This window comes from Geotrypetes seraphini, chromosome 3 (assembly GCF_902459505.1).
Source record: "Geotrypetes seraphini chromosome 3, aGeoSer1.1, whole genome shotgun sequence".
In the NCBI taxonomy this organism is placed as follows: Eukaryota; Metazoa; Chordata; class Amphibia; order Gymnophiona; family Dermophiidae; genus Geotrypetes; species Geotrypetes seraphini.
This window is the reverse complement of record NC_047086.1, coordinates 323,154,135-323,168,292: the sequence shown is the minus strand read 5'-3', so window position 1 is coordinate 323,168,292 and position 14,158 is coordinate 323,154,135. Positions and strand designations below refer to the sequence as shown.

Here is a 14,158-nt window from a genome sequence, read left to right as displayed (position 1 = left end):
TTAACAAAAGGAAATAGAATCTTGCCTGATTTCCCCCCCCCCCCTTATAAAACCGTGAAAGCGGTTTTTAGCACAGGCCGGTGCGCTGAATGGTCTATGCCGCTCCTGACACCTTCCTATGAGCATCAGGAGCAGAGCATTCAGCGTACTGGCCTGCGCTAAAAAACACTTCAGCGGTTTTATAAAAAGGAGGGTGGGGGTCAATGAAGCTGCATTGGTTCCCAATTGAAGGCAGAATCTAGTTTAAGTTTTTTGCTTTCTGTTTAAAATTTATCATGGAGAAGTGCCAATCTATATGACTCAATTACCTTGTTTTTCGATGGTAGAGGGCCCACCACCTTAGAATAAAATCACCATTTCAGTTTCTGGAAGTAAGGAGGAAGAAATATGCTGGATTGTTTTAATTCAACTTTTGCTTACCAAGCAGCAAAAACCTGGAAATATATATCAACTCATATTACACCGTTAGTTAATTATAAAAGTTTTCAAAGGTAATTGAAGACATACAGTATCTGTTTAATAACTGTGTTAAAAATTAATTAACTTGTTTTTAGAAATTTTAAAGTTTATTCAGTTGTTATTCTGAATGATGGTTCCACTCTTACCACTGTGCATATAAACTGCAGTGAACTTTGTAAAGGTATTTGCGGCATATGAACAATGATTGTAATGTAATTTAATGTACCTCTACAGTTCACCACGGGTAGCTGTGGCGAGGCGGTGTACAACTGCGACATGTGTACTAAAGTCTTTCGTCTCCAGCGCATGCTCAATCGTCACGTCAAGTGCCACAACCAGGTGAAAAGGCACCTATGCACCTTTTGTGGAAAAGGATTTAATGATACATTTGATCTGAAGAGACATGTCAGGACTCACACAGGTATGAACAAGGCTGGCCATTCTAGTAGGGTGCACCGTAGCCAAAATATTTGGCTTGCTATAGCATATTAAGAAATTGTCGCTTGCCTCTACCATCTTTAAAAAAATGCCAGATTAATCCATTGAATTTATAGCAGTCCCATTATATTATTCAAAATTCTCTTCTTCAGACTCTGGATAGCACTGGAGGGACTTCTATATGTATGATTGTATATCTGGATACAGCAGTTCTGGAAGAATGTGACTTCTGTAATTTTTACTATTATTGGGAAGTAGATGAATTATAATTCCATCTTTTTATTAGTGGGAATAAATCATAAGGAAATATGTAGAATTCAAAATATTTAAAACACAGTAATCCATTGAATACATAATACAAAGAAGTACGACCATATTACTCCTTTATTGAAGCATGCTCATTGGTTAACAGTTCCTCAAAGGATTTCATGTAAAATTCTTTTGTTGGTATTTAAAACTTTAATGACAAATGAACCACCTTATCTATTGCAAATCTTGATCTCGTATTCATCATGTAGAACACTTAGATCTTTGGATCAGAAACAGTTAGTTATTCTCTCGTATACCCCCCTTTTTTTACAAAACCATGATAGTGGACTTTAGGGCAGGCCGGTACGCTGAATGCTTTGTGTTGCTCCTGACACTCATAGAGTTCCTATGAACGTCGGGAGCAGCGCAGAGCATTCAGTGCACTGGCCTGCCCTAAAATCCACTATCACGGTTTTGTAAAAAAAGTCGGGGGGGGGGGGGGATAAAGAAGTAGCACATGAACATATACAACATTCTTCTTTTTTAGTTTGTGGGCCTACTCTTTGGAATGACTTACCCAAAAAATATACGACTAGAATCAAATTTGGAATCTTTTAAATCAGAATTAAAAGCTTTTCTTTTTAGCAATGCTTTTATGTAATTAAAATTTGTAGATTTAATGTATTTCTATTATTTGCCCTCACTGTCTAGTCTTTCTCCCCCCCCCCCACACCAGTTACAAAACCGTAGCACAGTTTTTAGCGTTGGCCCCGGCGCTACGGTTTTGTAGAAGTGTTAGCCGCCGAGAAGGTTTTACTATAAAGTGCAGGATATTTATTTTTATTTATTTTAAAAAATTTCTATACCGTTTAAAACTAACCCCCCATTTTACTAAGGTGCGCTATGCTTTTTAGCATGCGGTAAATATTAGTGTGCATGTTGATTTAGCGTGCGTTATACGTGTGCTAAAATGCTTAGCACACCTTTGTAAAAGAGGGCATAAACAGTTTACATAATTTGCATACATAATAGATAGAAAGTCTTAATAAACTTGGAAACTTAGAAGGATGCGTGCCATCCTTTCTCATTTTTCTTCCTTGATATAAGAGCTAGCAGGTACATAGAAACTACTTTTTGGAACGATCCTCCTTTTTTGGCATACTGCCACAAAGGAGTCTTTGCTATGGTATTTGTATAAAAGAAGTGGGGAAGATATATGGCACATGGTATATCAATGCTCTTTCCAATCCCTTTGTGTCTCTGTGTGTACCTTTAGGAGAGGAGTAGGGCGGCTTGAATACAGCGGAATCTAAAGATTCAGGTTTGGCAAGCATAATAAAATTAAAGCAGCTGTGATGATTAGGGCTACACATTTAAGGGCCTGATTCTATATATCATGTCTAAAAGGGGTGATTCTGGATTGGGGGGGAGGGGGTAGAGGAAGAATTGTGATGGTGGGGGAAAAAGCAGAAGAGATGCTGCAAGCCAAATCGGGGAGAGACCCTCACACGCAATCAGGATTACTATAGAAGCGCACTAGAAAAATTGTGAGCTGGTTTATGCAATTAATCTTGCAGTTGTGTCAAATTGACATGCAGTCGGTGATAATATATGAAATAATTAGAAGTCACTGACAGTAGCTTTCAAATGATGGAATTTACAGTTTAACCACAGGGTGCTACTGTCCAATGACAATGGTATTACTTGGCAGTAGACATTGTAATTATTAAGAAATCAGTGTGTTTCACAACAGAATATATAAAAAAAAAAAATGAAATACACATCTAAATCTTTAAGAGGCAACCCATCAAAGATTGGGTTTTGTTAGCGTGGGGTGTGGGGGGGGGGGAGATAACCCCTGTGTGTTTACAAAAAATAGATAGTTCCAGATCTAATAGATGCTGGCATTTTCATACAGATATTGGGACATTATCTGCTGTTTTTTTGTCCTCTGATACTCAGCTTCTGGAAATCGATATGGGGACAAATCAATGTAATACTTGATTCTGTAATTCCATTGTCATATGAGATGGTTATATGTGGTACCTTACTGTATGTTAAACCCCCATTTGACCGGTATAAGGGCAGGCATTTCATGATAATGACAGGGATAGCCATCCAAATGATAACAAGAAATTGGAAGAGTTCTGATACTTTAAATTTTCCTTTTTGGTGGGCAAATTTGTGTTCTAGTTACAAATATGAAAAAATGAATGCAGAATTTTTTTGGGACTAATAAGCTATTTAAGTTAGTGTGGGGCCCGTTAGCAGTTTTTGTTGCATCTATTTAACATATGTAGTTATATATTTATGTCTTATATCTCTTTTAAATTAGGTTTCGTTCCCATACACATCCGGGGGATGGGAGGGGGGAATACCACATATATATTTAATGTATGTTTACATTTCTGAGTTATACAGGGTTGGGGAGTAATGATGTCTTTTAATTTCTGTAATTCAAAAGTGCTTTGTAATGGTTTGATATTGGAAAATAATAAAATTTATTTTAAAAAAATGGGGGGAGGGAGAGGGGATAACAGGGTTATGGTAGGGAAAGCATGCAGTTCATGCCTCTTAGAATTTTTGCATATAAAATGCAGCTTATAAAATTACCCCTATGCAATGGTACGAGAGTTATTCAATAATTTATCTACCTGAGTATGAAAGAAAATAGCAAGCGTGTTGAAACAAATCTGCGCATGTTGTAACACATCACAAGGTTGCTCCTGTACAGTTGTGGCTCAGTGCAAGTCTAGCATCCTAAGAGACAGGATGTCGGGAGAGTCCTTGTGCGAATCAAGTAAGAAACTGCTAGATTTGGAGCACCGTTCAGTGATAAAATTTCTCACAAAAGAAGGGAAAAAACCCCAAAGGAGATCCATGAACGTATGACTGCAGTTTATGGTGAGTCTGCCCCATTATCCTATAAAGTAAAGTTTTGGAGCAAGCAGTTTAAGTGGGATAGAGAATCATTGAAGATTGTGGAAGTTACTTCTACAGACATGTGCAAGAAAGTTGAGGACTTAATTTTGTCAGACAAATTAAGATTTCCTGAATAGCTGAAGAAATGGGCATCTCAGCAGGTACAATTTGGAAAACAATTCATAGAACGTTAGAGATATCCAAGGTTAGTGCAAGATGGGTTCCAAGAATGCTGATGCCATGGCAGAAGGCCACGAGGTTACGGTGCTGTCAGGAGAACTTGGAAATGTTCCATGAAGACCAAGTGAAATTTTTTCATTGTTTGGTGACTGGAACTGTTTCATTTCCAATCACAGAGATCTTGAGTCCAAAATGGAGTCAATGCGGTAGAAGCACAAGTCATCCCCCACCCCATCTCCAATGTTCAAGATAGAAAAATCTGTAGGCAAAGTCATGGCAAATGTCTTTTGGGATGATGAAGGACTTTTGCTTCTGGAGTTCATGCCACAGAAGACAACCATAACTGGGGAAAGTTATGCCAACAGAATGATCGCTTTTCGGGAGTCAATCAATGAGAAAAGATGAAGAAAACTCACAGCAGGCATGCTACTTCTTCATGACAATACACCAGAGCACATGTCACGACAATCAAAGGCTGCCACCCGAGAATATGAGTTTCAGCAGCTGAACCATCCTACAGTCCTGACCTGGCTCCCTCGGATTATTTCCTGTTCCAAGTTTTGAAGAAATCTCTCCGTGGACAGCAGTTTTCAAGTGATGAAGACATCAAGGAAGCTGTGATGTCCTGGTTTGAAGGTCAAACAGAAGAATTATTTTTAAAGGGGTTAAAGTTATTGCAGAAAAAGTAGATGAAGTGTATCAGGGGACAATATTTTTTGAAATCTCTTTTCTTTCCTACTGAGGTAGATAAAATTATTGAATGCCCCTCGTATGTGTGATGCCCAGAATATGCATGCTTTCAAGCTGTAGACATGTTCACAAGTCAGGGTTTTTTTGGGGGGGGGAAAGCATGAACAGAGTCATGATCGATACACATGTTATATAGCATACAGATGGACATTTATGGCTGCTCTCAAGCAGGTATTAATGTTGTTGCTTTTTTGTGATTTCTGCAGCTTTTCTGTGGCAATTTTAAGAAGACAGACACCCTTTCTTTATAAAATAGGCTACAAATAAGTGCTTACTTGTTTTCTCATCCTAGATTACTTGTTATAAAATTACCCATTTTGTCTGTCTGTGCACCCTGTATATATAGGTGTTTGTGACTAGACAGAAGAGATGAAGGGAGAGGGAGTTTGAAGGGAATACTATCCTAACTTCTGTGTTTCACCGTTTAAACACTTCTGTGCTACAGAAGATGGAACTGCTGCTCCCATAGAAATGCATTGGACCATTTGGGGGGGAGGACATTTCTCTGGGACCTTTACTCTGAAATGGTCCATTTTCAAACCACTATGGGCTCCTTTTACAAAGGCACACTAGGGCCTTAACACGTGCGCTAAAATGCCGCGTGCGCTAGCCACTACCACCTCCTTTTGAGCAGGTGGTAGATTTTTGGCTAGCGCGTGCTGTAGCGTGCGCTAATCCGGTGCGTGCAGTAAAACCTGTAGCGCACCCTCGTAAAAGGAACCCTATATATCTCTTTATTGTTCTGTCCCCTCCTAAATTCGGCATCTAGACATTTTCTTTTCTTTTTATATTTGTTTATGCAGGTATTAAACACAAATATGTAAATATGCACTTGCTTAAGAAATAAGAGCAGTTTATTACAAGTAAATATAAATGTATAAAGAAAGACGGACAGGAAGAAGGAAACAAACAAACTCTGCCCACTAAGGTCTGCAACATCGAGTTCAAAGAGCTAACTATAATGAAATAGAATACTCTTGCACTAGAATAAAGACAAAATGGACCAATATTGACACATCTGCACAACATTTATTAAAGCAGGCATCATCCTGAAATACCAATAGTAGGGAGGTCAGGAGATTCACTTACAGAAGTAGCAATAGGATCTTCATCACAAAAAAAAAATAAAGGTGGAGTTGGCTTAAAAAAATTCACATTCAAATAACAAATTACACATTTTGCAATGAAATATTAAAAGAAATTGACCCCCTATCTCAGGGGTGTCAGAGTCCCACCTCGAGGGACGCAATCTAGTTGGGTTTTCAGGATTTCCCCAATGAATATGCATGAGATCTATTAGCATACAATGAAAGCAGTGCATGCAAACAGATCTCATGCATATTCACTGGGGGAATCCTGAAAACCCGACTGGATTGCGGCCCTCGATGAGGGATTTTGACACCCCTGCCCGGGGCCTGTCTGCTGAACTTGAGGCCTGACAAAACCTAACTCTATTGAATCCATGTTGCCTCGGGTCCTGTAATCCATGTGGATATAGATAGATAAATATAGATATAAATTCATGTCATGCCCAGCTCCAATAAGGGTTGTGAATTTGAAGAACCTTTCCTATGTATAAAGCCTGTTTTATATGTGAAGAAGGCATTATAAAGCTGAGCAGCTGAATGCAAAACTGGATTTTGTGTAGCTGGGTTTAAAAAAAAGTTTAGACCAGTTCCTGGAGGAAAACAAAACACACAGTCAATGCTTATCCACTCCTACTCTAGCTGAGATAATTTTCAAGCACCATTGACCTTATGTGTACCCTTCTTTAAATTAGTCTCCTTATTTTCTTATTCCTGTTACTTTACCTTATCTATCTATGTGCTCTCTTTGCTTATGCCATAGGATTGGGTGACACATTGACGAAGTGGGTTGAGAACTGGCTTAGAGGTAGGGTTCAAAGGGTAATGGTGAACGGCACCCCCTCTGAAATGACGGAGGTGATCAGCGGAGTGCCCCAGGTCTCTGTCTTGGGCCCGATACTATTCAATATCTTTATAAGGGACTTGGCAGAAGGGCTCCGAGGTAAGATAACATTATTTGCCGATGACGCCAAACTAAGCAATGTAGTGGGCAAAAGCACAATGGATAAAAATTTAATGCCCGACAATATGATGCACGATCTACTCTTACTAGAGAACTGGTCTAAGACATGGCAGCTCAGCTTCAATGCCAAAAAATGCAAAGTTATGCACCTGGGTACCCAAAATCCATGCAGGACTTATACCCTTAATGGCGAGATCCTAACAAGAACGGTAGCAGAATGAGACTTAGGGGTGATCGTCAGTGAGGACATGAAGGCTGCCAATCAAGTGGAGCAAGCTTCTTCCAAGGCAAGACAAATCATAGGTTGCATACGCAGGGGTTTCGTCAGCCGTAAGCCTGAAGTCATTATGCCTTTGTATAGATCCATGGTGAGACCCCCACCTGGAATACTGTGTGCAATTCTGGAGGCCGCATTACCGTAAGGATGTGCTGAGGCTGGAATCGGTCCAGAGAATGGCCACCCGGATGGTCTCAGGACTGAAAGATCTCCCGTACGAAGAACGGTTAGATAAATTACAGCTATACTCACTCGAGGAGCGCAGAGAGAGGGGAGACATGATCGAGACGTTCAAGTATCTCATGGGCCGCATCGATGCAGAGGAGGATATCTTCTTTTTCAAGGGTCCCACGGCAACAAGAGGACATCCGTGGAAAATCAGAGGCGAGAAACTGCGCGGTGACACCAGGAAATTCCTTTTCACCGAAAGGGTGGTTGATCGCTGGAATGGTCTTCCACTTCAGGTGATTGAAGCCAGCAGCGTGCCTGATTTTAAGGCCAAATGGGATCGACACGTGGGATCTATTCGCAGGGTAAAGGCAGGGGAGGGTCATTAGGGTGGGCAGACTGGATGGGCCGTGGCCCTTATCTGCCATCAATTTCTATGTTTCTATGCTGTCCATTAAATGTTTTATCACATATTGTGTTGGCATTGTAATGTACATACTATGCCATACTTTAAAAAAAAAAATTTATTCTTTATTGGATTTTCATATAATTTACAAGATAACTCATGCTTGAGAAAACCAGAAGGAAATAACATTACATAAATCAAAACAGGTAAATAATATGTCTTCCTTAGACCACAATTAAATCAGAGAGAGATCCCAAAGTGAAGAGAAACTAAAATTGAAAGGAAAAAGGAATTGACTTAACAGCTAGTTTCCGCTATTTAAATTGCTGCTAAACATTCCTCGAAGAGTTGAGCTTCAAGACAGCCTCCCAGATGAGTACCTCTCTAAGGTCACCACCGCTGATTTTTCTGTTTGGGAGAGAACTCCCATGTTCGCTTCCAAATCCCGCTGCTCCATGATAACTCTGGCAGCTTTTGCCCCTGCAGTTGGGGTCTCCCCCACATAGGAAACATCGCAGGACTCCACTGACTTGGCTGCAATTGGTTCCAGACGCAGTAGTGGAACAGCTGCTGGAGGGGAGCGCAAAACCTCCCGGTCTGATACCTCGGTCTCTCTTTCTGCCGGGGATCTGCCGGACACTCCTCCAGTGTCTACTCGGGAACTCCCAGGTACGTCAGCGAACTCAAACATAGACCACTGCACAGGGGTAGATGTCCGAGCCATAGGGGGATCGGCTCGGACACTCCCCTTGCGCTTAGAATGAGGCATAATTGTTTTAGACAACTTTGAGCTCCTCCAAAATGATCTTACTCAGAGACACCAACTTGGAGCTGCCACCATCTTGGATCGACTTATATTGGTGTTTGAATATGTTTTACTGCTCTAATTATCTGTTGCTTATGTTTGACTTATTCTTGCTATACACAGCCTTGAGTGAATTCCTTAAAAGAAGCAGTAAATAAAGCCTAATAAATAAATAAGTCCATATTTTGCTATTGAGGCAGACCATGGGGAAACCACTGCTTACTCTTGAATCCAGGATCCTACCCTTTTGGTTTGTTCTTCCCCCCTCCCCCAAATTTAAGAGCTCTTTTTCCTAAGGTGCGCTAGCATTTTTAGCGCATGCACAAGATTAGTGCGCGCTATAAATTACCGCCCGCTTAAAAGGAGGCAGTAGCGGCTAGCGTGCGGGGCACTTTAGTGCGCTATTCCGCACGTTAAGGCCCTAACCCACCTTTCCTTTTGTATGTCCTTTTTACTCTTTAGTATGTCCTTTTTGTCTCCCTTTTTAAAAATTTTATTATGTTATTACCTTTGAAGCATTTGTACAAATGTTTTTCATTTTTTGTAAACTGCCTAGGTACTTAGGCGGTGTATCAAATACAATGAACTTAAACTTGAATTAGCATGGAATCTTGTTGCTATTTGTGTTTCTGCCAGGTACTTGTGACCTGGATTGTCCACTGTTGGAAACAGAATAGTGGGCTAGATAGACCATTTGTCTGACCCAGTATGGCTATTCTTGTGTTCTTAACTTCAGCATTCTCAGATTCCACCATCATCGTTGAAGATTTTTCAGAAGTTAATAAACAGGAATGGTCTTGCCGTGAAGAAGAAAATGAGGCTGCAGTATCCTTAGCGGGTCACAAGTCTTGGTCATAAGAACATAAGAAGTTGCCTCCACTGGGTCAGACCGAGGTCCATCTCGCCCAGCGGTCCGCTCCCGTGGCGGCCCATCAGGTCCGTGACCTGTGAAGTGGTTTCTGACCACTTCTATAACCTACCTCAAGTTCTATCTGTACCCCTCTATCCCCTTATCCTCCAGGAACCTATCCAAACCCTCCTTGAACCCCTGTACAGAGTTCTGGCCTATCACATCCTCCGGAAGCGCGTTCCATGTGTCCACCACCCTCTGGGTAAAAAAGAACTTCCTAGCATTTGTTCTAAACCTGTCCCCTTTCAATTTCTCCGAGTGACTCCTAGTGCTTGTGGCTCCCCACGGTTTGAAGAATCTGTCCTTATTCACTTTCTCTATGCCCTTAAGGATTTTGAAGGTTTCTATCATGTCCCCTCTAAGTCTCCTCTTCTCCAGGGAGAACAGCCCCAGCATTTTTAACCTGTCAGCGTATGAAAAATTTTCCATACCTTTTATCAGTTTAGTCGCCCTCCTCTGCACTCCCTCGAGTACCGCCATGTCCTTCTTGAGGTACGGCGACCAGTATTGAACACAGTACTCCAGGTGCGGGCGCACCATTGCGCGATACAGCGGCATGATGACTTCCTTCGTCCGGGTTGTGATACCCTGTTTGATGATGCCCAGCATTCTGTTTGCTTTCTTTGAGGCTGTCGCATATTGCGCCGATGGTTTCAGTGATGTGTCGACCATCACCCCCAGGTCCCTTTCCAGGTTACTCACCCCTAGCAGTGTTCCCCCCCATATTATCTCAACACCAACCATAGTGACCACAACCAATCTCTAGCTACTTCCATTGGAAATCACAGTAATATGTAGAAATAATACAAAACATAAAGGAAAAAAAAAAATAATGTTTTTTTTATTGGACTAACTTAATTTAGTTTGTGATTAGCTTTCGAAGGTAACCTCTTCTTCCTCAAATCAGAAGGAAAGCCAATCACAAACTACATTAACTTAGTCCAATAAACAAGATTTTTTTTTCTTTTCCTTTGTTTTTGTTTTATTTCTGAATATTACCTTGAATTGTGGACTAACACGGCCACCACACCATTTCACTCAAGATTGGAAATCACCAAACCTACCCCGAATGGGATTTCCGTTCCACTCTGTCGCTCCAGGTCCGCATCCACACACTAGATGGGGGTTGCCTGCATTCCTCAGGGCTAATGGTAACAATTAGAGCCAAGGGAGGTGCCACCTCCCCAGTTGTGAACAATCCTCCCAAGGGCTGCCCCACTGGAGGAAGATGGGCCGAAGCTGCGCTGGACATAACCACAATAGGACCCGCTCTAGGCAGGTTTACACAGCTGCGCTGCCATATTACAGTGTCATACTTTTTGCTTGCTCATCTTGAAGAAACGGAACTAACATAAGAATTGCCGCTGCTGGGTCAGACCAGTGGTCCATCTTGCCCAGCAGTCCGCTCCCGCGGCAGCCCTTAGGTCAAAGACCAGTGCCCTAACTGAGACTAGCCTTACCTGCATACGTTCTGGTTCAGCAGGAACTTGTCTAACTTTGTCTTGAATCCCTGGAGGGTGTTTTTCCCTCTAACAGCCTCCGGAAGAGCGTTCCAGTTTTCCACTGGGTGAAGAAGAACTTCCTTATGTTTGTACGGAATCTATCTCCTTTTAACTTTAGAGAGTGCTCTCTCGTTCTCTCTATCTTGGAGAGGGCAAACAACCTGTCTTTATCTACTAAGTCTATTCCCTTCAGTATCTTGAATGTTTCGATCATGTTCCCTCTCAGTCTCCTCTTTTCAAGGGAGAAGAGGCCCGGTTTCTCTAATCTCTCACTGTACGGCAACTCCTTCAGCCCCTTAACCATCTTAGTTGCTTTTCTCTGGACCCTTTCGAGTAGTACTGTGTCCTCCTTCATATATTGCGACCAGTGCTGGACGCAGTATTCCAGGTGGGGGGCGTACCATGGCCCGGTACAGCGGCATGATAACCTTCTCCGATCTGTTTGTGATCCCCTTCTTAATCATTCCTAGCATTCTGGTTGCCCTTTTTTCCACCGCCTTTTTGCACAGCCCAGTGTGTCTGCAGAGCCACGATCTTGCTCCATCGCAGATAGACAGACATTCTTTTCAAAATCTGTGGAGGTGGAAAGAATAAAAATGGCTCCAACAAATATGAAAAAAAAAATCTTAGGGTAATGCTGGCCTATCATCATCAATAATATGAAAATAGCAATGAAATATCATGAAGCTCTGAGTTTGCAATGAGAAATACCTATTTGGCATTGAATAAATTAACCTGTTATCAAAAATAGAGTAAAAGATAGTGCTGTAAATTGCAATTTAGAGGGAGTGGAGGAGGATTTTAGAGAGTCATCCAAGGTTGCTATAGGATCTGAATTAGGTCCCATAGCTCCAGACATTGGTGGAAGGGGAGGAGTTCTATCGAGGGGACTAATCGATGCTCCCGATGTAGATAAAATGTCTTGAGTTACAGGAATTGATGACAATACAGTCAAATGGCGGTCCATAGTTAAAAACATTCCCAGAGTCCTCGCAACTCCTTGTGACTCCAAGGGACTCCCAAGGGGCAAGACATGCCCCTTAGAGCACGCCACTTGGCCGCACGCAGCGGCTGCAGCCCGCTTTTCAGCTGGAGGAGAAGGATCCAGATGATGTCACCGTCCATCTCACCAGATGACTATCCGAAACCAGCACCAGCCAGGCAGGAAAGAAGGAAGGGAAGTGTAAATTCAAAAAGCTGCTGCTGCCTCCAAGGTAAGCAAAGTCTCCTCTGCCGCACACTAGCTCCAGTAGCTCCACCCACTCCCTCTAAATTACAATTTACAGCACTACCTAAAGTGATTTCTGTATCTTAGGGTAATGGGGGTGGGGTGGGACTCGAGATCACCTGAAGAACCTAAGGATATTACTTTGAAAGACTTATGGCAAGTTAATATGAGGATGGAAGGGCTATTAAGAACTGTAATCAAATAATTTTCAGATCTTTTATTGGATGTTGTAAAAAAATTTGAGAATGTTGATTCTAATTTATTGTTATTGGATAATAAGATAATGATAATTGAGTCACAGGTTTCTACACTGCAACAAGTTTCTATGTCTGCAGTAAAAGACTCATGTATTATCCACTCTAAGTTTGAACAAATGGAAAATATAACACGATCAAAGAATCTCCGCTTTGTTAATTTCCAAAATCTCATTTGGATATCAGCTGAAATTTTGCTTAGAAAATACTTCAAAGAGATACAGTGGTACCTCGGTTTACGAGTGCACCGGTTTGCGAGTGTTTTGCAAGACGAGCAAAACATTTGCAAACTTGGTGCCTCGTAAACTGAGCGCGCCTCGATTTGCAAGCGCCCCCCCCGCGAACCGGCACCCCCCCCCCCGCTGCGACCTGATGTCCCCCCAACTCACCCGAACCCTCTTCTTACTTTGATGTAGCCTCCGCACCGGCACCAGCATGTCCTGTGCTGGTGCTGGTGCCCGAAGATCTGCCTCCTGTGCTGGGCCTTGAGCATGTGCGCATCCTCAAGGCCTGAGAGTTCACGTAGAATGTGAACTCTCACGTCGAACGTGAACTCTCAGGTCTTGAGCATGTGCACATGCTCAAGGCCCAGCACAGGAAGCAGATTTTTGGGCACCGGCACCAACGCATAGGACATGCTGGTGCCGGTGCGGAGGCTACATCAAAGTAAGAAGAGGGTTCGGGTGGGTTGGGGGGACCTCAAGTCGCGGTGGGGGGGTGCCCGATGGCGGCCGGGGGTGCCGGATCGCGGGGGGGAGGGTGCCGGTTAACGGGGGGCCTTCGGGGGAGCAATGCCGGTTCTCATGGGGGGGGAGCAGCGCTGCTGGCCTCGGGGAGGGGGGGTGGAGGGTGGGAACCTATCAAAGTGAGTTTCCATTATTTCCTATGGGGAAACTCGCTTTGATAAACGAGCATTTTGGATTACGAGCAAGCTCCTGGAACAGATTATGCTCGTAATCCAAGGTACCACTGTATTAGGATTAACAAATGCAGAATCCTTACAAATAATGAATTGTTATTACATTCCTCAGAAAAAGAAAGTAACATCTGATCAAGGGACAGACCTATTAGTATCCACAGAGATTGATTTGACAGATTTCCTGGAGGATTTCCAGGATACTATATTAGATAGGTTACTCTCTTGATCACTTGTTTAAGTGAATCTGATAAAAATCTGATAATGAGATTATATTTTAAGAACAAACTGTGAAATTTTGTGGTGATCTCGTATCAATATTCTCTGATGTTGCCAGAGCAACACAATATCGTAGAAAACAATTCCTTAAGTTAAAATCTCGAGTATTAGCTTTGAATGCTGTATTCTTCTTAAAATTTTCATGTAAGTGTATTGTAAAATTTCAACAAAAAGAATTTATATTTTAGGATCCTTTGCAATTACAACAATTTCTGAGTAAACAAGAATTATCTTTGGATAATGGGGTTGAAAATGAATGCTGATCTTTACTGGGAGTTAAGTAATTACAGCACATAATACGTTTTAACTCAAGTATAATTTAGGTTAAATATTTCTTTATAATATTATGAGAAACGTTCAATAACT

The 14,158-nt window shown here is 42.0% G+C and overlaps 1 protein-coding gene across 1 annotated transcript in view; it reads left to right on the top strand.

Moving 5' to 3' along the window:
• The window catches only part of OVOL2 (ovo like zinc finger 2), a 67,246-nt gene that overhangs the window by 20,250 nt on the left and 32,838 nt on the right, over positions 1–14,158 (top strand). The window contains exon 3 of the mRNA XM_033936375.1: positions 694–880. Within this exon, the coding sequence (XP_033792266.1) occupies positions 694–880 (187 nt within the window). The remainder of the gene's footprint in view (positions 1–693; positions 881–14,158) is intronic.